The sequence below is a fragment of the Mirounga leonina genome, unplaced genomic scaffold, assembly GCF_011800145.1.
Source record: "Mirounga leonina isolate KUSES-001 unplaced genomic scaffold, KU_Mleo_1.0 Mir_127, whole genome shotgun sequence".
Classification (NCBI taxonomy): Eukaryota; Metazoa; Chordata; class Mammalia; order Carnivora; family Phocidae; genus Mirounga; species Mirounga leonina.
Genome location: NW_023270316.1, coordinates 29,996,938 through 30,018,981, shown reverse-complemented (window position 1 = coordinate 30,018,981; position 22,044 = coordinate 29,996,938). Strand labels below are relative to the sequence as shown.

The window sequence follows — 22,044 nt, the reverse complement described above, 5'->3', positions numbered from 1 at the left end:
GAGAGAGGGAGTATAAATAATAAACCTTGGAAGGAGAATACAGGACACCTGCACCTTATCCACAATTTATTTTTACTGAAAAATAAGGCATGTGATACACAATTTTTTCATATTATAATTTAATTTTCTGTACTTTTCTTTGTTTTTCTAAAATTTAAAATTAAAAAATCCTTTTATGTTCTTTATGACTCTACAATCTGTATTCATTACATGTCTTACACTTCTTCTCTGTTTCCTAATTCATTACTTACTAGCAGAGGAGGTATGATTTTTTTATTAAGTAAAAAATCTTTTAACAACTTTATTTTGGTTATTACAAAATTTACAGTAATAATCTAGAACATAGGTATAAATGTATGATAAGTTTTCACAAGAGTTTTACAATAATAAGGAAACAATTCTGTTGAGTTCAAAACTTTAATAAAACAATCTGAATATATATTTATATTATATATAGAAAACTAAACGGCTTCTCTCCTTTTGCCTAGTAGGCATTATCCAAAACTATGGTTCACTAGTTTAGCAAGAAGAAAAAATAGTTCCATTTTGGAGTAATCCATTTCTTTTCTTTCTTCTGTTCTTCCTTCTTTTTTAAAATCAATGTGCTCTAACAGACTTGCTCTTTCAAAAACTAAAGTATCTTAAGTACATGCACATATAAATAAGGTCCTAAAAACTCTTGATATCCAGATGAGTCTGCCATCAAAAAGATCCCAAAAGAGCTAAACTTGTTTTTGTTAATATATACAAATATTAATCCTCAAACTCTTTTGTACTTTTTTTTTTAAAAGTTTTTATTTATTTATTTATTTGAGAGAGAGAGCGTGCAAGCAGGGGGAAGGGCAGAAGGAGAGGGAGAGGGAGAGAGAATCTCAAGCAGACTCCACACTGAGCCTGACATGGGGCTTGATCTCACGACCCTGAGATCATGACCTGAACCAAAGAGTTGGACGCTTAACCAGCTGAGCCACCCAGGGGCCCCAAGCCTCTTTTGTACTTTAAACACAGTTCATTGCTTAATTCTATTTCCTATTCTCTAGCCCACACAAAATTAAAACAGAAAACCAGCAATTGGAATGAAGGGTATAGGATAGCAATGACAGCAGCAGAAGTAAGAGCTGAGAGCAAGAATGAAGTAACCAAAACCAAAACAAAAAAACCCACAAGCATGGGGCGCCTGGGTGGCTCAGTTGGTTAAGCGACTGCCTTCGGCTCAGGTCATGATCCTGGAGTCCCGGGACCGAGTCCCGCATCAGGCTCCCTGCTCAGCAAGGAACCTGCTTCTCCCTCTGACCCTCCCCCCTCTCATGTGCTCTCTGTCTCTCTCATTCTCTCTCTCTCAAATAAATAAATAAAATTAAAAAAAAAAAAAAAAACCCACAAGCATGACAAAGGATAAATCCCTCTTCCTATCAATAGCCTGAGTATTAGGGCAAAGCAGTAAGGTGCATCTATAATTTAGCTCTTCATAAAAGGCCAAGGATTCTTAAGAATCATTTTTAGTTGTCGGAATGGGTGAAATTACAGGCAGCCTGTGCTATTAAACAGGAAGATAATATTTCCCAGAGAGGCTGCTGCCAAAATAGGTAAAACTGAAAATGTGTGGTGTAAAAGGAACTAATAATGAAGAGTTTGAAAAATGCACTTTTCTAGAATAATTTAGTCACTCAAAATGCTAAATCAAAGAGGTGTTACCATATTTTATATAAAATTTTTAAAAATTGGGGCGCCCGGCTGGCTCAGTCAAGAGAGCATGTGACTCTGGATCTTGGGGTCATGAGTTTGAGCCCCATGTCGGATATAGAGATTAACTTAAATAAATAAACCTTAAAAGAGAAAAAAGAAAGAAAAACACTCAAGTTCATTTGCTCAAAAATTAAAAGTCTAAAGTATACTCAATTGTTTCAGTTATATCAAAAAGATAAGAAATTCAGTGGTTTTCCCATTTTATAAGTATGATATTAAAGAGCCACTTGTTTTGAAAAGAGTAAGATTAGTCCCCAAGTTATTCTAAAAAACTTAATGAAAAAAAAGATGACACAAAATTTAATATCCACATGTCCAACACCTACCTTTCCCCCCTTGGTTCATGGCACCAGTGTCTCGTCCACACTGTCCTTTATTATTTACACCAAATGTCCAAACTTCTCCATTCTTCATTAAAACACAAGTATGAGCTTTGCCCATAGCCACCTGAGTTACAAAATGGCCCTTCAAATCTGTTACCAAGCCTATAAGGACAGATACAAATTTGGTAAGGAACAACAATAAAACCTTACTGAGTCTAGTAAATCTTCAGTATTGTAAAAGGACCACCTCAACGCAGAACTTTTTATTTCTGGGATAAAATAACCCACCAAAATGAGAAATAAGTGGGCAAAAGACTGGCAGGGTATTAGTAAATTAATTTTTTAAGTTTGTGATGAAGTCCCAAAATCTTAAAACATTATCATCCAGACTTGGGACAAATTTTTACTGTGGCCATTGGCTCAAGTCTGCGTCTCCTGAATGTTTGCTTTAAATGTCAACACTCTCAACAATTCTCAGAAGGGTCACTAATTCTCAGACTTTCCTGGTCCAAGCACAAAGGAGGCTATAAATCATGTACTTCACCTACTTTGACTTGCCTTAAAAAGGAATGAAGGAGGGCACGTGATGTAATGAGCACTAGGTGTAAGACTGATGAATCACTGAACTCTACCTCTGAATCTAGTAATACACTATATGTAAATTAAAATTAAAAAAATAAAAAGGATTGACAAACACAACAAAATACTTCCTGCAGTATACTGAAATCCCATTGTTTCTGTAGAAACCTGTGAGATGTTCCAAAGCAGCATTTTTCAATCCTTTTTAACCTGCAGTGCTTTCTTCCACAATCCAATAGCTAACTAGTTTAGCCAGTTCCTACAACACTTATTCACATATTACTTTCATTATATTTGCCATATCCAAGTGCTACCCATATAATCTTAATATTTTTGCATCAATTTTAAATTGACCGAAGCATTTTTAACCTTATCAGGTAGTAACAACAGTAAATATCAAAGATTGTTGAGTATTTCCAAGATATACTAAAATAAAGACTTCTTGAAAAAACTAAAGTATTTGTTTTATTTTATCTTATTATGTTATGTTAGTCAGCATACAGTACATCACTGGTTTTTGATGTAGTGTTCCATGATTCATTATATTTGTTTTATTTAATTTACAAATAATATAATTCTTGTATCACACTTTGGGAAAAACCATTCCACATTATTTTCTCAGATACCACTTTCCTAAGGTGACCTTCTCTTCCACCCTGTATTACTTAGGTCTTTTTAGCTTAAAAACTCCCATTTTTACTACTTAGTTTATTTGAAAAATACATGTATATTTAGCAATATTATTTATTATTATTAACAGTACTACCTGACACATCTTGGGCCCTTACATATGTCAGGCTCTGTGCTAAGCATTTCATTAGCATTATCTTCTACAATCTTATAACAACCATATAAAGCAGGTACTGTCATAAGCTCCCTTTTGAAGATGGAAAAAAAAAAAATGAAAGTAATCTCTGAAAAGTTAAGGAATTTAAGCCAGTTATTAGCCAACTAAAAAGTGGCAGTTTTGGGATCTGGGTCTATATCCATAACCATTAAAACACACCTCTCTAATACTTAAGCTGTAAAATGCCCAATCGTCTCTCAGAGCCTCAAAAAGAGAGGGACCATGTCTGCCTGGTCCACCAAGCTGTGGCACACTGTCAGTTCTCAATAAACACATACTGAATAAATGCACAAGTTTTCTTCAGTGCTAGGCAACAAGATCTTAACAAGCAACAGCTATATTGAACATTATTTTTAATGAGCCCACTCCCAAATTCTGACTGACAGTTGAGGCCAACTGAGGATCTAAATATTACCACATTAAGCTAATTCACATATCAACTGAGTATAGTTCAACTTAATAATTGCTAGAAATGTGTAATATATGTCATTTCCCCAGAAGTGAGACAATCACTTAAACTTCCAACCATAAATTTCATTAATTCTGTTTTCCTTTTCACAAGAAATTCACAGCTTTACATATTTACCAAATATAAAATCCTACCAACTGGGCTGTCACAATCATACTCATTTCTTAAGTGCTAGAAAGAAAATCTAGTAACCAAATATAACAAGTTTTTGAGATGAGAGCTTATAAATACAAAACTCTTCATTTGGCTAGTCCTATCCCACATATCCACTCATTACACTTTTGGTTTATCAGTCACTGAGTTGCTTAACAAGTAATTCTTACGACCCTACCATGTATAAGACACTGTGTTGGGAAATGGGGATACAACAGTAAATAAGAAAGAGAGTCCCTCCCTAACTATCTAATGGGAGAGATGGATAATTCATCAATTATCAGTCAGTTATGTTATGGAAATCATTTCCCAAGGGTACTACCAAGAACATGTCACAAGAGCATCTGAACTGAGTCTAGGGAAAGCTTTCCAGACAAAGTAATAGCTAAAGTAGAGCCGCACTAGCCACGCTCTGTGATGAGCTCTGCATGGAACTAGTCACATTGTTCCCAGCAATAAGACAGGAAGTAATCACAAAATGTATTTGGAAAGAATGTGAAAAATTTAGAGAAACCATGCTACAATGTTAATTTTCTACACCTATCTTTCCAATATATAATTTCTAGTACTAGACTTTCTTTGCATAAGTGAAATGTGTTTAAGTTGAACTTACTTGAACTGTCAGAGTAAATGGCATCTTTCCCAAACATGTATAGCTCTCCATCCTTAGAAATAACAGAACTACTTCCGTTATTGCAGGCTGTATACACCACAATCTTTCCTTCCATCTTAATTATCTTTTTAGGTTTATAGGGTTTTGATTGCCGTCTGCTCTTAGCTTAAAAAACAACATAAAACAAATAAAATTAAGGCATCTATGTATAAATAAAAATAATGGTTTCTGTAAAAGCCCAAGGAAAAAATATATGCATTTATGATACACTTCATTTATTTTCACAAAGGCCTGGGCTTCCCAACATGTCAATTAAAATGAGTCAACCTGCAAGCCTCATCTGGTTAATTAATACTTAGGCTATCACTATCAGATCCTTTTCTTTGTTACACACTGAAATTTCCAATGAGAAACACCAATTTTCTACCAAACTTCTGGCTTCTGGGGAGCCCAATCTCTAGATTTGCTATTTATATTATTAACAACATTCCTTTATCACATATATGATTTTCTCTCAAACGCTACCTCACATGTATTCTTATGCTAGATCCTAGAAAGCTAAATCAGTTCCTCATCCATTCAACACATATTTAAGCAGCTACACCTGGTCAGTGAAATTGTCTAAGAAGGGGAAATATATATGGAGAAAGAGTAAATAAAGTTAAATGTGGATGATGATCCAATTAGCCTCTGCTCTCAAAAACTAAATCCCTGATATGAGCAAAAGATGGGAAATATCAATCTTCTTTCAGTCAACCCCAGTTCTTGATGCCTTTCAGAATAAAAACACATTGTTGTGCTGGGAACAATTCTGGGACTTAAAAATACCATTATGTTTTTTCATATAACATGATCCATATATATATATATACGTTAACTACACTATCTGGTGCTCAAAGAAAGAACAATGTCCTCCAAATGCTAGAAGGAAAACCTGGCAGTGCTGAAGTTTCTCAAATATGGCAATACACTTTATGGGGATCTTTTTCCAAGTAACTTTTATGTACACATGATTTTTACATTAGATGTTGACTTCAAACCTAATCCTCGTAAGATGCTACTCCACTGTGCTAAAACATATAAAGTATATGAGAGGTTACAAAAAGAAAAAAAATGACACTTTGAGAAAAACTGAACAGAAGTATAGGAAAGAGCAGAGACAAACAAAATTGTTTATGTTTTCACTGCTTAGGAATGATTTCATTACAGAAAAATAATAAAAAGAACAGTGAGCCATAACTAACACTATTACACAGGTTACATGAGGTTTACTGCCTTCTGAAACATATATTCCTTATAAAATTTTGGGTTACCTAAAATAACAGATTGTAATAAATAAGTTTTTTAAAATAACACCAATGAACAAAACAGATGAACAGCAGTGTAACCATAAAGCATAAATTTTTTTTATTCATGAAGATGAACTCTAGAACAAAATCAGCACTTACAATTCTTTAATGAATAGTACAGCACCACATAATCAGTTGATTATGCCCCAATGTAAAATCCTCTATTAATTTGGTGAGGTTAGTGCTATTGAAATTGATATACCTCATGTTAATGAGTTCCACAATATTTTTGCTGAATGTCCAGTTGATCAGTCAACTTACTTGACTCTCCATCTTCTCCTTTACTAGCAGATCCTGTAAAGAATATGCTTCCATCTTCTGCAACTAAAAGGGCATGAGAGCCATCGTGACCAACTGAAAAGTGTACAATCTTTGGCGATTTTGTAATTGGTAGCTCAACCCATTTTCCTGCTGAAGGACCACCTTGCTTGATTCCAAGACTCTGGTACTTGCCAGTATAATATATCTTGTATATATATAAAAAAAAGAGAGAAAGACAGAGAGAGAGAGAATTATAGTACCTTTTGGAGGCGTGTACCATGCTTCACATGAGAAAAAAAAAAACTTCCATATCTTACTGAAAAACAAAAATAACCTGAAACCAAACTGTTTTTACACTATTCAACTTCTGTGAGATCAGCAGGAGAGAAATATACATATTTTTCACAAAGATGCAGTTCTTAATAGTTTTTTCATATCTACTCAGGTTTAATCTTTCATTATAAGTCTCCTGAATGGATATGAATAAATATACTTCACAAATATACTCTAATCTCACAACAGTAGGAATCTGATAAAATTCTCAACTATTTTTCCCAATGTAAAAAAAATCTACATACAAATATACCATAATTGCCTAGTAATTTTAATTTTCAAAATTCTTTTAATTACCTTACTTTAACCTCACACCCATTAGATAAAAAAACTTCCATCTCTATAGATTGACCTCTACAATCTGTGACTTAATTATACTTGCTCCTATTTCCCTCAACTTGTAGTCTCTGTATTTCTGCACATTTACAGAAATTTGCAATAAACGTGTTCATCAAAATGAACTCAAAATGTGAATTCATTCCAACTCAAAAAATTACAAAAAGCTCCATAATTAAAATAAACATTTGTAGGAATGGAACATTTTAAAAAGTTTATAAAATAGTTTTATACTCTTATATGTCACAACTTTCTTTTATACTATTTCAACATGAATAAAAGTTCACCATATTAAAATAATAATTTAAAATCAAAAATTTAAATATTATGTTTAAACATGTGAACTATGTAAACTAATCAATTGATTATACCAATTGACTATCTCATAAAGCACAAAATGGTCATTTTTGATCCTAAAGAGTAATTTACCTTTCCACTTGCTGTTTTCATTAGTGCAAACTCTCGTCCTGCACCAAGAATTGCTGACTCCTCATCAAATCCTGTACCTGATAATACAAGACTAATAAATACTACTATATTTTTAATATGAATAATGTAAATCATAATTTCACACTATTTTGAGTGATTAAAAAGTCATCTCAATTAATACCCTTCAAAAACAAGGCTAACAATCACTATGTTGAATCACTATGTTGCACAACTGAAACTAATGTAACATTGTGTGTCGACTACACTTCAATTAAAAGAAAAAACAAGGACGATGAAATGTCATATGCCTAAATTGGAGAAAAAAAAAATTAACAATAGATACACTACTCCAAGGAAAAATAAAGTTACCATAAGCTTTTTAATTTGTTTCAAACTAGTGCCAAGTTAATTTTTTAAATATAAAAAAATTTTAAATCCATGTCAGCAATATTCCTTGAATGAATGAATGAATGAATGAATGAATGAATGAACTTTTATTGAGCATTATTAGGCATCAGGCATTACAGAGTGCGTGAACCTTATCCTGTCTGATCTTCACAACCATACTGCCTGGTTTACGAATGAAGAAATATAAAGCTTGATGAAGTTAGTCCAGATATAGATTCATTTGGACTTGGACAATACCATGCAGATATTTGAATTAAGGTATATCAGATTTTTTGTTCCATGTTTTTCCACAGAAGAACATTTCATGTAGCTACTCCATGAATCTGAATACTATGTGTGCATACACAGAAAGACCCTTATGCACATTTTCAAACTGTAAAACTATTGAGTAAATAATTATATATGACATATTTTATGACTGTCTAATTATACAAACTACTAATTAGTTTATGGGCTTTTTAAATTTAAAAACTGTAATTTCAGTACTTTTCTGTGAAGAATTACAAAAACACTACATAATTAAAATATGCAAAATAAACCACTCATGTCAAGTTTATTAAATTTAATGAGGTAACAGTCAAAAAAGTGGGTCTTGCAAAGAATCCCACAAGCTAAAAATGGCACCATTAAACCTGGAACACCATGGCAAACCAAAATTGAGAGTCTCACGGGAACTAAGGATCCTAATTACTACTATGACCCTGCAAGAGTACATATACTAAAACTGAGAAATACTCTGTGTGGTTGTCTCTATTTCTGTATCCAAATGAAAGATTATTAATCAGTTTGTTAGGCCAATTACCATTTTCACAATCTATGAGAGCATTCTATGGCTATGTTGAAAATCTTTTCAAGTAACAATCAAAGGTTTCAATGAGAGAACTATGTTTATTAATGTAGTAATATTTACAAGTTTTCAAAATTTTAAATAACTGAATAAAGATAGAACATAACAATTAATGATGTCCCTAAATGTTATCTATAATTCTTATCAGATTAAGTTTATTTTCATTTGCTCTAATTAAAATGAAAAAGGGAAGATTATTAGTCATTTCCTTAAAATGGTGTTCATATAGCACACTCTGTTTAAAGGTCTTATTTTCTAGCCACTTATACATATTAATTCATAAGCTGCTTTATAATAATAGCAAAGTAACCACCAAAATACTACTGCTCAAAACACAATATGAGTTTTCAAAAGAATAAAGAATCTGAAAACTTAAATATGGGAGAAAGGCTTGTTTGACTATCTTACTTATAATATGCAAGTCCTTTTCCAGGTCAAATAGTGAGATACCACAGGCATGCAAACATTTTCTGGCCAGTTTAAGTTGTAATTCTTGTTGTAGCACAGGTTCAGTGCTTGTGGCAAATATTCTGACAACAAAGCCATCCTAAAAGAAACAAAACATTCAGAGTAGTATGTTGTATAAATTGGTCTCTCAAGGCTTTCTACTGTCTAATTAGGATCAAATAATTTATGGAAAAAGGACTCCATTTACACAGCTCTTCATGATTCGAGCACTTACATCTCTTGAGGCAGCTATCTGATTAATATACTCTCCATCAGTGAATAAAATATTTTGACCTTCAGTGTGGCAGTCTGTACAAAAAGAGGAAAAGGTAATTATATTACAATATAAATAAACAGCTCACAAAATGACTTCACACCTCTGTTGAAGTTCTCCACGCAATAAGGGTAAACTTAAACTTAAAGGGATACTGTGCTTTTTAATAAAGAATTACAAATTAGCAGAAACTAAATAATTCAACTATTATTACTTATTACATTTTGTGCTTACTTATAAATCTTCCATAATCAAGGACCTGAAAGCCCACCTAATTTCAAAATGAATTAGTATTAGATGTAGTCTGATAATAAACATGCATCATGATGAACAAACTATAATATTGGTTATAATCATTTCAATACAATCACATGCAATGTAGCAACACTCTACCCTCTGACATACATCACAGTCATTAGTGTCACAGAAAAATACAGATAGACCTAAAAGCTTCTGCATTTGAGGTCTATGGTATCCAATTACAGATATCCCTTGCTTTATTAAACAGAACTGGTTATGCAGTTTCCACTTAGAAGTTTAATAGTTATTCCCAGCATTTTTAGAATTTTACATGCTATACATTTGTGTGTGTGTGTGTTTTAAGTAAGCTCAGGGCGCAACATGGGGCTTGAACTCATGACCCCAATATCAACAGTCCCATGCTCTACTGATCAAGCCAGCCAGGAGCCCCATAGCATGCTATACATTTTTAAATGGTCATCTGCTTCATAGAACAAACACATCTAAGCTTATGTATTTCCTCTCTCTGAAAGCGCTCACATATTTTGGCTGGAATAATGTGCTTTGTCAATACTGTACATATCTCTGTGGAACAGTGCATATATACTCTGATCAAAATAATGCACAAGTGCCATTGTAACAAGGGATACCAGTATTACAGAAGGACCACTGGGACACGTGTTAGTGACTGCTACTAAATAACATGAAACTACAAGCAAAATCAACATCTAAGTATAAACTGTATCCTTTTGGAAAAACAAATATTCAGCAAGCAAATATAAGAGCACACACACTTCCCAAAATAACTGCAGAGAACTAGGATGAATGTCTCCATTAATTACAACACACACAAAAAATAATACTTCATTTCTATTTGCACCTGAATCAACAAAACATAAAATTCTGGTTTTGGAATGCAGTAATGGAGCCCACCCAAATAAGCTGGATTACTCCATATCTTTGCCCAGGAGCTTCATACTAGCATACTTCCTTATTATAAATATGCAAAACACAGGCAGACCCTTACCAAATAGAGAATTCAGTGATCACAAACTGGAAATAGAAACTGGGAGACAAGGCCCACTGGTAGCCCAAGAGACTTGGTAATCAAAGAGAGGAGAAATCGAAAGAAAGAGTTCCTAGTCCACTGTACAGAATACAAAGAGGCGCAAGAAAGATGCTTCTCAAGCTCTAAGCAGTAAGATTTTAAACTAAAAAGCAAAGAAGAAAAACTCATTATAATTTCAGATAAATGCAGGGGTGAGGAAGTGAAGCGGCGCAAGAAGATTGGCAAAAATTCTCATGATCTGAGGCAATCTGTCACCAGGCATGGAGAGTAAATGACATAAGGGTACAATATAAAAGATATGCCAACATATAAAGGCTAAAATGACAACAGAAAAAAAAGTGTTCTAAGTTCTTCAATGCTAGGTTGAAAATAACTCATTTATAAGTTAGAATCTAAGACAGGTTAGAACACGAAGCTCAAGGAATTACCAGATTTGTGTCAATTTTAAATATGGCATATTCATTATCATCTATGAACCTGACAATTTATTTCTGCTGCTTCTGGATGTGAAAACTAACAAGTTGCCCCCAGCTAGGGGAAAAAACGTGCTATTGAAGAAACTGCAGTCCAGATCAAAGAAATGGAAAAATGATGATAGGCTTCCTCAGGCTTGAGGGCAGGTCTTCCTGCTGCATGATTTCAAAAAGATCTTCTCCTTATCCTTTCTTTATCCAGCATGTAATGTTACAAGACAGCATCTTCAGGAAAATATCTGCCAGTTAGGAAGACACACGGCACAGGACTGTCCTCCCAAAGTTTGGTTCATTCTTCACCTTGAATATGGTACGTATTTATCAAACACAGAAAACCACACTTGTACTGTTAAAAGTTGCATTTCATGTTAAATGATGTAGAGTGATTTAAACTGAACAAAAACATTAGCAAGTCATTTTTTATCATGTTGGAATAAATAAAACAGCTACAGGGAGGCCATTTTCAAATGATCTTCTCAGTCACAATCTTTATTAATTGATCAGCATTTCTCAAAGTACATCTTTATATTAGTATTCATCTGTTGGGAGGGGTAGTGTATTTAAGAATTTTTCTTCCAGGACATTATTCTAAAATAACATGCACAAAGAGTGACAGGGATGCTCATTACAGTGTAATTTATATGGTAAAAAATTGGAAGGAACTTCCATTCCAATATATTAATCAATGAAATGTACTTTTTAATATTAAAATGATATTGTGAGGGACTATTTAATGGTCTGGAAATATATTCAGAATATTAAGTGAAAGGGATAGGTTAAAAAAGCATTAGACAGCATACGACCTCTTTTTTATAACACTGTCCATTCATACATAGAAAAAAGACAGGATATTTACCAATATGCTAACAGTGTTTATATATGGGAAGTGGAGTTACAATTAGTTTTGATTTTTTTTTTGCTTATATGATACTTATACAATAAATGTGATTATTTTTAATATAAGTATATATGTGTGTGTATATACATATATATGGGGATGCAAGTAATTATTTTAAAATTATCATTATCATCACCATCATCACCAGAGACATGGTTCATCCAGGACTTGTGGTGATTTAAAACAAAACAAAACAAAACAAAAACCTACAGGTGTATCTGAAAACAGTTATTTACAAAATGGCTTTAATAAGTTATCTGTTTTCCAAAGTAGCTTTTTTTGTGAAACACACATAAATGTGGCATTTACCTTAACATGGTGTCATGTTAAGGTATATATATATGCATAGCAATGTTCGAATAAATGTTTGATGAAGTCATAAGAATATTTTAAAAATTAACAACCAGCTTAGGAGCAATTATCCTTCCCAATGTATTCTTCAGAAGTAGTTCTCAATCATTTTCAGATGGTCAAGTACTTAGAAGTAATACTGCTGCTTTCCATGAAATTATTGATACACACATTAAACATTTAAGATTTTAATATACGCAAACTCCTACATTATGCATTAAAGGTATTTACAAATTCAAGGACCTTATAAGGGATAATGTATTATGCATCTGCCCAGTGTTCCACAAAATTTAAGATCTACTGCCCCAGAACTTAAGACAATGATTTAAGTGATAAATACAGTGAATTAAGTGATAAATATGTATGTGCAACCTCAAAATTCAAACAAATGAATTGTGTCCAAAGTGCCTTATCAGAGTAGTATTAAAAAGTATAAATGATGGAATTAAAAAAAATTCCTAATCCATTTAAAATCTGTGTCTGAAAACTCTTTATAAAAAAGAGGAAAACCTAAAGTGCACTGTTGTTAAAGAAAAAATAAAAATTAATAGAGAGTTCTTCATACCAAGTTATATGAGAGCCAGAGTCATCCTATTATTAGGAGCAACAAAGTAACCTCACACCCCCTAATTCAGCAGCTGAAACTATCTTGGTGGGGTGAGGGTAGGGGATCAGGCTGTAGATGGCCAGTGATTGGAAAACAAATATTAAAACACTTTATACAATATTGCCAATGTCTGTTTTCCTCACATGCATTAACTTCATATAGACTATAAAATATTTTGTATGTCAAGATTTTTTTCAGCCTATTTGTAAGCAAGCACTATTCCTGGCTAATCACTTTTTATGTGTCCAAATGGCCTAACATACACATCTCTTAAAATCACCTGTGAAGAAAACAAATGACTAGTTGAGTAACATACCTGGTAACATTACTGTACCATCTTGTTCCAGTGTTTCAGGGCTTATTCTTATGGCTGTCATGCTGTGGTTATTAACATCTCTATACAATAAATAACCCTGAAAACAATAAAAAATTTTGCTGTGTTATGTGTTAAAATATTTCTTTCAGTAGCTACTTAGCAGAAAAAGTAGTCATACAGGTCTGTCTGTATAGTTTTTTGAGGTATGGTAATATGTCAATATTGATAACTAAAACAGATTTAAGATTAAAAATATAAGAACATGGGTATGCTTTAGTAAGAGGAGGAACTGTACACTACTGGGTGTCAATTTAACCTATTACATTCTCAGATACCTACATTAGATACACCACCCAGGACAGCATAGACATTTTGTTCAAATTATTTTATCACTTGCCAAGTAAATAAGAGAAATGACCACTGTTATTTTAACAAATGTTTTAAGGAAAAATAGCTAAAATATTTTGGTTAATATTTAGAAACGAATAGGGTAGCAGTTTTAGATGGAATGATATGCCACTGAACATATTACCATGTCCTTATTTCTTACATAAAATACTATAGTGGCAAATAAAAATTTGATGAGACGTTTTGAACCAGGTTAACTTTTAAGAGACAATCACTGAGTAATTAGACGTATAAAATTTAATTTCAGAATCTTCCCAATAGTTGATATAGCAGAATTATTTTTCGTATCAACAATCTCTTTAATTTTCAAAATGCTTTCAAATATCTTTTATCATTTGATGATGACAATAAGCTGTGAGCTGGGCAATACAGGTATGTAGGGATATCTTTATTCTATATCCTTCCACAAGGGAGCTTGGACTTTACCTCTCAGGAAGGGACAGTATGGAAATAAACCTGGCCCTTTGTCCATCCTTCATCTGCTTCTCTCCATGGGAGGTGCAGTAAGGTATCTGATTGCTGACACCCATTTGGTCACATTAGTCAGGTGATGAGATCAGAGCATTAAGAAAGCAACACAGGCCTAGCTCTTTTCTCTTTGGTGATACTTTGCATGATCCTCCATGTAGGTAGCTGTTCACTGGGCAGGCCACACACTGTTCCCCGGAGGTACTGATTTAGACTTAAAATGAAGGGTCTAGTGGCAAGAAGCTCTAATTTGGACTCAGGTCACACAGATACATTCCCAATTCATGTTTGCTAATGGTAGTGGTGGTCTCTGATTCTTATCTAGAGATCCACTCAAACAAGAATTCCAACGGAAGACATTTTTATGCCCATTTTATAGCTAAATAACAGAGGATCAAATAAGTTAACTGAGGTGTCCAAAGTCACACAGCTAGTAAGGATCAGGGCCAGAACTAAAAGTAAACCTCTTATGAATTCTAAGCCAATGTTCTTTATATTACACTGTATCATTGTTATTAGCCATATTATTAAAAATACACCATATCTGTTTAAACAGAAGTGACGTTATTTATTGATCAAACAAGTACAAGCCACATGTTCTAAAAGACAGGAAAGAAAAGTTTGGTTTATTATGGATATTCTCTTACCTGAGCATACCCTAACCAAGACTTTTTTTCTTTTCTGTTTCTGATGCGAGATGTAGAATTATATATATGGCCCTGCAAAGTAACAAAAAAGTTAGCCCATCAACAGTTTCATAATTAATAATCAATGAAAAATAACACAAATGGATGACATTTAATACTTATGTTTCCATCATGACTTTCAAAGAAATATTATTACATCAAAATTAAATAGTACTCTAAAAATGAAGCTGAAAACAAAACACATTTCAGGATGGACATAACTTCTGCTATAATTAAGAACTATAAGGAATCACATTACCCTAACTGTTCCACTGTATCCAGAGCCTATTTTGTATAATCCATCCTTGCATAACAGATAAAGAAAAAATCCATCATTCTGAAGTAGACATTGATCATCTTCATCAACGGATATTTCTTTTAATGGCCACTTGTGCATTAAAGCTGCTTTCTTAATGCCATTGCTAAACCAGTCCTGAATTTGGATTTTTCCCACCAATACTGCCTGTACACTTCTCTGTAGGGAATTTAGTATCGTTGGCACCTATTTAAAAGACAAAAAATAAATAAATAGGTATTTTTAAATGTCGCAAACACAAAACAGACAAAATAAAGATACTTCAGTGATACATCATCAATCATCATTTATGAGAAAATAAACTGTTCATAATGATCATGGTTTGGCACATCAGTAAAAACTATTAAGTAGACGTTTATCTATAAGAAGCAAATCTCAAGCAGCCCAAGATAAAAGTGTCAAATTCAAAGAATATTAACTTGCATTTCTGGCTGAAAACACTGAAATATGCATCTTTCTCCAAGACACCCAATAACCAGTACTGCCTATGATTTCAAGCTTTGCGGATGGAAACATACTAGATTAGTAAAAAGTATGAACACTGGATATAAATAAAATTATGTTGGATTAGAATACACACAAGCCAAAAAATCTTTTGTAGGATATGCATAATTATTAATAACCTTCCTGATAACAAAGCACAAATTTAAGCTGAAGAGAATGGTGCGGTATGGCTTCTACAGATGAAACAAAATTTCCAATGTTTCTCTTCCACTTTGCTTCTCCATTATTACTAATGCCCATCAACATCAACAATATTCCATGATATGAAAACTCATTTGTGTTAATTGTGTATTCATTCAACCTTCATTTATCATTGGATATCAATATTTATCAAAGACCTGCCAAATACCTGGCACTGTAACTGAGTCGTCAACAGTCACCAGCATGGGACCAGCATTCTGCTAGCAGAGGAAATTCTGTTCCTCATCTTTTGTCTCTCTTTTACCACATCCAACAACATAGCCAGACCCTAGGGCATGACTCAGCCATTGTCCAACATGGCAGCCATTAGCCACATGTGACCACTGAGCTCTTGAAATGTGGTTAGTGCTCTAAATACAAAATACACACTAGATTTTGAAGACTTAGTATAAAAACAAGAATACAGAATCTTAATAATAATATTACATTGATTACACGTTGAAATAAATTTTTTGGATATACTGAGTGAAATACATCATTAAAATACATAATTAACCACACCTGCTTCATTTTACCTTGTTAATGTGGTTAATAAAAATTTTTAATTATACATGTAGACTACATTATATTTCTATTGGGCAGCATTCTGTAGAGGGAAGAGCTTTCACAGGGATAAGTGACCCACTGTTCACAGATACATTCTCCTTCCCTTCCAGTTCTAAGGCCTCTGACTCACCCAAAATAATTTATACTATATGTATAGATAGTATAAATATACATATAACAGAATTATAAATATAACATATACATAGTTGAATACTACAAATTCTCTCCCTAGAAGCAGTTATATTAAACTTACAGGTGTTTTATCTAGAATCATTATCCACATTTCCATATAAGATGCCAAAGCTTCCATTGTTAATTTTTTTGTTTCAGATACTTTCTCTGTTGGTGTCTATTATGAACGATGATGCCCCTACTCCATCCCAAATCCTCAAAATTGAGCTATTATAATAATTTCTGGTTACATTAGTATTCAAAGGTCATTCACTATGACTGTGTAATCATGGTTCATGAACCAAAGTGTTTAACATACATTTCCCTCTTGTGTAATTTTTCTTTTTTTGGTTAAGTCAACAATTGCCCTATTTTTGCATTTGCTAAGTTTGCTCTATACCTACTCCTAAGTGTTCCCCATGCTCCTCTCAATAAAGTCACAAACACATCATTTCTGCTTTTCCCGCTTGACAACACCCCTCATGAAACCCTGCTCTGACCTAGACTAAGGAAGAGGCAGGCATAGAAGTTAAAATTATTCCATATCTTGCATGTGGCAAAGCATCTTCATCATCCCTCAAACATGACTGCCAGCTGAGCTACATGTAGTGGACATGGTTTTCTCAGAACGTGGAACACACTGTTATCTTTTATGCCAGTGCTGCTTTTGAGAAGTCGCCAGATGCCATTATGCTTGACCTTTGTTACATAATCGGTCTTTGCTCTCTGGAAGCTTTATTGTCTGTTAATTAACAGCGGTCTGATATGCAAAGCTCTATCTTGGTGTGGGTCTTTTTTCATAATGAATGCTGGGCACTCAGTGTGTGTTCTGTCAGTCTGAACATGTGTATCTTCAGGGGACAGGAATTTTCCTTGTAAGATTTTTAATTTCCTTCTCTCTGCTTGAATACCTATTAGGTATTAGATTTCCTGGTTAAATCCTCCAGTTTTATTTTATATCACCTGTTTTCTCTCTTCTATTTTTTGGACACTGCTTCAACCTGATCTTCTAACTCTTCTACTGATTTTATTGTTGCTATCTTAACTTATAAAAATTCTTTCCTGTTCTCTAAGTTTTTTTAAAAAAAATAGAATACTGATGTTTCTATTATCCTTCATCAAAATATTAATTGGTTTTCTTAGAGCTTCTTCTGTTCTCTCTATTCTTTTTATCCAAATTATCTATTATCTTTTACTATTATTATTCTTGATTTGGGGGATCTCTTTTTCATGTTAGCCTAGTGATACTTGGTTGTACACTTTTTTGTTGTTGCTGCACTGTTTTATTTATTTTTGTTATTTTTTTTAATATTTCAAGTTTTTATTTAAATTTTAGTTAGTTAACATATAGAGTAATTTTAGTTTCAGGAGTAGAATTTAGTGGTTCATCACTTACAGATAACACCCAGTGCTCATCACAACAAGTGCCCTCCTTAATACCCATCACCCATTTAGCTCATCTTCCCCACCCACCTCCCCCTCTAGCAATCCTCTGGTTTGTTCTCTATAGTTAAGAGTCTATTTAATAGTTTGCCTCCCTTTCTCTCTCTCTCTCTCTCTCTTTTTCTTTCCCCTATGTTCATCTGTTTTGTTTCTTAAATTCCACATGAGTGAAATTATATGATATTTGTCTTAGACCGGCTTATTTCACTTATCGTTATACTCTCTAGATTCATCTATGTTGTTGCAAATGGCAACATTTTATTCTCTTTGTTGGCTGAGTAATATTCCACTGTATTATATGTGTAATATACCACATCTTCTTTATGCATTCATCAGTTGATGGACACTTGGGCTCTTTCCATAATTTGGTTATTGTTGATAATGCTGCTATAAACAGCAGGGTGCATGTGCCCCTCTGAATCAGTATTGGGTAATCACCTAGTAGTGCAATTGCTGGGTCATAGGGTAGCTCTATTTTTAACTTTTGAGAAACCACCACACTGTTTTCCAGAGTGGCTGCACAAGCTTGCATTTCCACCAACAGTGTAAGAGGGTTCCCCTATCTCTGCATCCTTGCCAACATGTTATTTCCCGTGTTGTTAATTTTAGCCATTCTGATAAGTGTCAGTGGTCTCTCACTGTAGTTTTGATTTGTATTTCCCTGAGGATGAGTGATGTTGAGCTTCTTTTCATGTGTCTGTTAGCCATCTGTATGTCTTCTTTGGAAAAATGTCAATTCATGTCTTCTGCCATTTCTTAACTGGATTATTTGTGTTTTGAGCTCAAACTCATTCTACAAGGCCAGCATTACCTTGATTCCAAAACCTGACAAAGACCTCACTAAATAGGAGAATTACAGGCCAACATTCCTGATGAACATGGATGCAAAAGTTCTCAACAAGATACTAGCATATCAAATACAACAGGACATTAAAAGAATCATTCACCATGATCAAGAAGGATTTATTCCTGTGCTGCAAGAGTGGTTCAATCTTCACAAATCAATATGATACACTACATTAATAAAAGAAAGGATAAGAACTACATGATCCTCTCAATAGATGCATAAAAAGCATTTGACAAAATAACAGCATCAATTCTTGATAAAAATCCTCAACAAAGTAGGAATAGATGGAAAATACCTCAACATCATAAAGGCCACATACGAAAGACTCCCAGCTAATATAATCCTCAATGGGGAAAAAACAGATTTTCCTCTACAGTCAGGAACAAGACAGTGATGTCCACTCTCGCCATTATTACTTAATAGAGAACTGGAAGTCCTAGCCTCAGAAGTCAGACAACAAAAAGAAATAAAAGGCATCCAAATTGGCAAGAAAGAAGTCAAACTTTCACTACGCACAGATGACATGATACTATGTAGAAAACCTGAAAGACTCCACCAAAAAATTGCTAGAACTGATACATGAATTTAGTCAAGTCACAGAATACAAAATCAATGTAGAGAAATCTGTTGCATTTCTATACAGCAATAATGAAGCAGCAGAAAAAGAAATCAAGGAATTGTCCCATTTATAATTGTACCAAAAACGATAAGACACCTAGGAATAAACCTAACCAAAGAGATAAAAGATATGTACTGTGAAAACTACAGAACACATGAAAGAAATTGAAGAGGACACAAGGAAATGGAAAAACATTCCATGTTCATGGATTGGAAAAACAAATATTGTTAAAATGTCTATACTGCCCAAAGCAATCTACACATTTAATGCAATCCCTATCAAAATACCCACTAGCATTTTTTACAGAACTAGAACAATCCTAAAATTTGTATGGAACCCCAAACGACTCCAAATAGTCAAAGCAATCTTGAAAAAGAAAAGCAAAGCTGGAGGCATCCAATTCCAGACTTCAAGCTGTATTACAAAGCTGTAGTCATCAAAACAGTATGGTACTGGCACAAAACAGACACACTGATCAATGGAACAGAACAGAAAACCCAGAAATGGACCCACAACTATATGGTCAACTAATCTTTGACAAAACAAGAAAGAATATCCAATGGAGAAAAGACAGTCTCTTCAACAAATGATGTTGGGAAAATTGGACAGCCACATGCAGAAGAATGAAACTGGACCACTTTCTTACACTATACACAAAAATAAATTCAAAGGAGAGGAAAGACCTAAATGTGAGACAGGAAACCATCAAAATCCTAGAGGAGAACACAGGCAACAACCTTTTTGACATCAGCCATAGCAACTTCTTACTAGACATATCTCTGGAGGCAAGGGAAACAAAAGCAAAAATGAACTACTGGGATTCATCAAGATAAAAAACTTCTGCACAGGAAAGGAAACAATCAACAAAACTAAAAGGCAACCATCAGAATGGGAGAAGATATCTGCAAGTGACATATGTGATAATGGGTTAGTATCCAAAATCTATAAACATGCCAAACTCAACACCCAAAAAACATATAATCTGGTTGTACACTTAATTTTAAGAGTAAGCTACTAAAAAAAATGGTAGGAAGCTTGGTATGAATGGACAGGATTTGACAGATCACCTGATTTGAGCTCTCCTCAAAACAATCATACTAAAATTGAGCGTTTCATTGGAGGACCCCCCTCCAAATGTCTGCATTTGTGGGTCTTTTCTCACTCTTTGTCCAGAGAAGAATCTGCCAGTCTTTTTCCTAGATATTTCCTAAATATAATAAGTTTTATGGCCACTGTTCTGGAAACTTAGTGAGGATTAAGAAATTTCATCACCAATACAAAGACTTTCATTAAATCTCCATTTTCAGTCTAGCTCCTAATTCCACTCTCAATTGTGGCTAGTTTCCCCTGGCCTCTCTGGCTCTTTAGACAGCAAACCTATCTCTCTGGGGGATGAGAGGACAGTTGCTTGGCTACGAAGGGCAAAAAAACGGTTCTGGGGTTCTCTACTTTTCATTATACAGATTTCCAATCAATTTATAGCTTTTGCCCTCACCACCACTTTCTAGGTACCTATTACTTCCAAATCCTATCTGGAGTTTTAGGTGAAAATCAACTTACTTTCCATGGGCATTAGCCTCTTAAGGAACTTAAATTTACGCTTTCCCCAATTTCTATTTTTCAAAAATATGTCCCATTCTTAAAAGTTTATACTTTAAAAAAAAATTCCTTTATTAGAACCTTAGTGGAGATTAGGGAGGAGCAGAAATTAACATCTTTCTTCAACATGACTCTATTTCTCTCATGCTTTCTAAAGAGTACTTAAGTTGTTTTTATTTTTTTAAAGATTTTATTTATTTATTTGACAGAGACACAGCGAGAGGGAACACAAGCAGGGGGAATGGGAGAGAAAGAAGCAGGCTTCCCGCTGAGCAGGGAGCCCAATGCGTGGCTCGATGCGGGGCTCGATCCCAGGACCCTGGGATCAGGGCCTGAGCTGAAAGCAGCCACTTAACAACCTTGAAAAAGAAAAGCAAAGCTGGAGGCATCCAATTCCAGACTTCAAGCTGTATTACAAAGCTGTAGTCATCAAAACAGTATGGTACTGGCACAAAACAGACACACTGATCAATGGAACAGAACAGAAAACCCAGGCTCCCCTAAAGAGTACTTTGTTTCTACTAACTCCAAATGATGGTGCCTTTTTTTCTATGTGCTTTTTGTTTGTGAGCTCAGATGGGTTTTGTCTGTGGGAAGCCTTTGAAGCTTGGAGTTCATTCCTCCAAAAAGGATTTTAGTCTCCTTCAATAATAAGGTACTTCATGGTACTATCATCCCTGCCCTACTTTAAACTCTCAGCTTAAGCTTTTTGGAACAAGATAAGTAATATGCATTTGAATCCCGAAAGAATTTGAGATGTTAGAGTTATACATTCTTGGGGAAGATTTTTCTCCCTCCACCCATAGCCTGGCCAAGACAGTTCTGTGACATGAAGTGGTTGGTGGAATGGCGCCAAATCATGAGGAAC

General features: G+C 34.1%; 1 protein-coding gene across 6 annotated transcripts in view; it reads right to left on the bottom strand.

The window, feature by feature from the left end:
* Positions 1–22,044, bottom strand: part of MYCBP2 (MYC binding protein 2) — a 271,010-nt gene that overhangs the window by 189,175 nt on the left and 59,791 nt on the right. For 5 of the 6 annotated variants that reach the window (XM_035003215.1, XM_035003216.1, XM_035003219.1 and 2 more), the window contains exons 6-14: positions 15,190–15,432; positions 14,892–14,963; positions 13,369–13,465; positions 9,376–9,449; positions 9,102–9,240; positions 7,439–7,515; positions 6,341–6,545; positions 4,731–4,895; positions 2,073–2,231 (exon numbers count right to left, since the gene is read on the bottom strand). In XM_035003215.1, coding sequence (XP_034859106.1) covers positions 2,073–2,231; positions 4,731–4,895; positions 6,341–6,545; positions 7,439–7,515; positions 9,102–9,240; positions 9,376–9,449; positions 13,369–13,465; positions 14,892–14,963; positions 15,190–15,432 — 1,231 coding nt within the window. Of the gene's footprint in view, positions 1–2,072; positions 2,232–4,730; positions 4,896–6,281; positions 6,546–7,438; positions 7,516–9,101; positions 9,241–9,375; positions 9,450–13,368; positions 13,466–14,891; positions 14,964–15,189; positions 15,433–22,044 lie in introns of those variants that run through there. The other variant, XM_035003220.1, reaches the window with a different exon arrangement.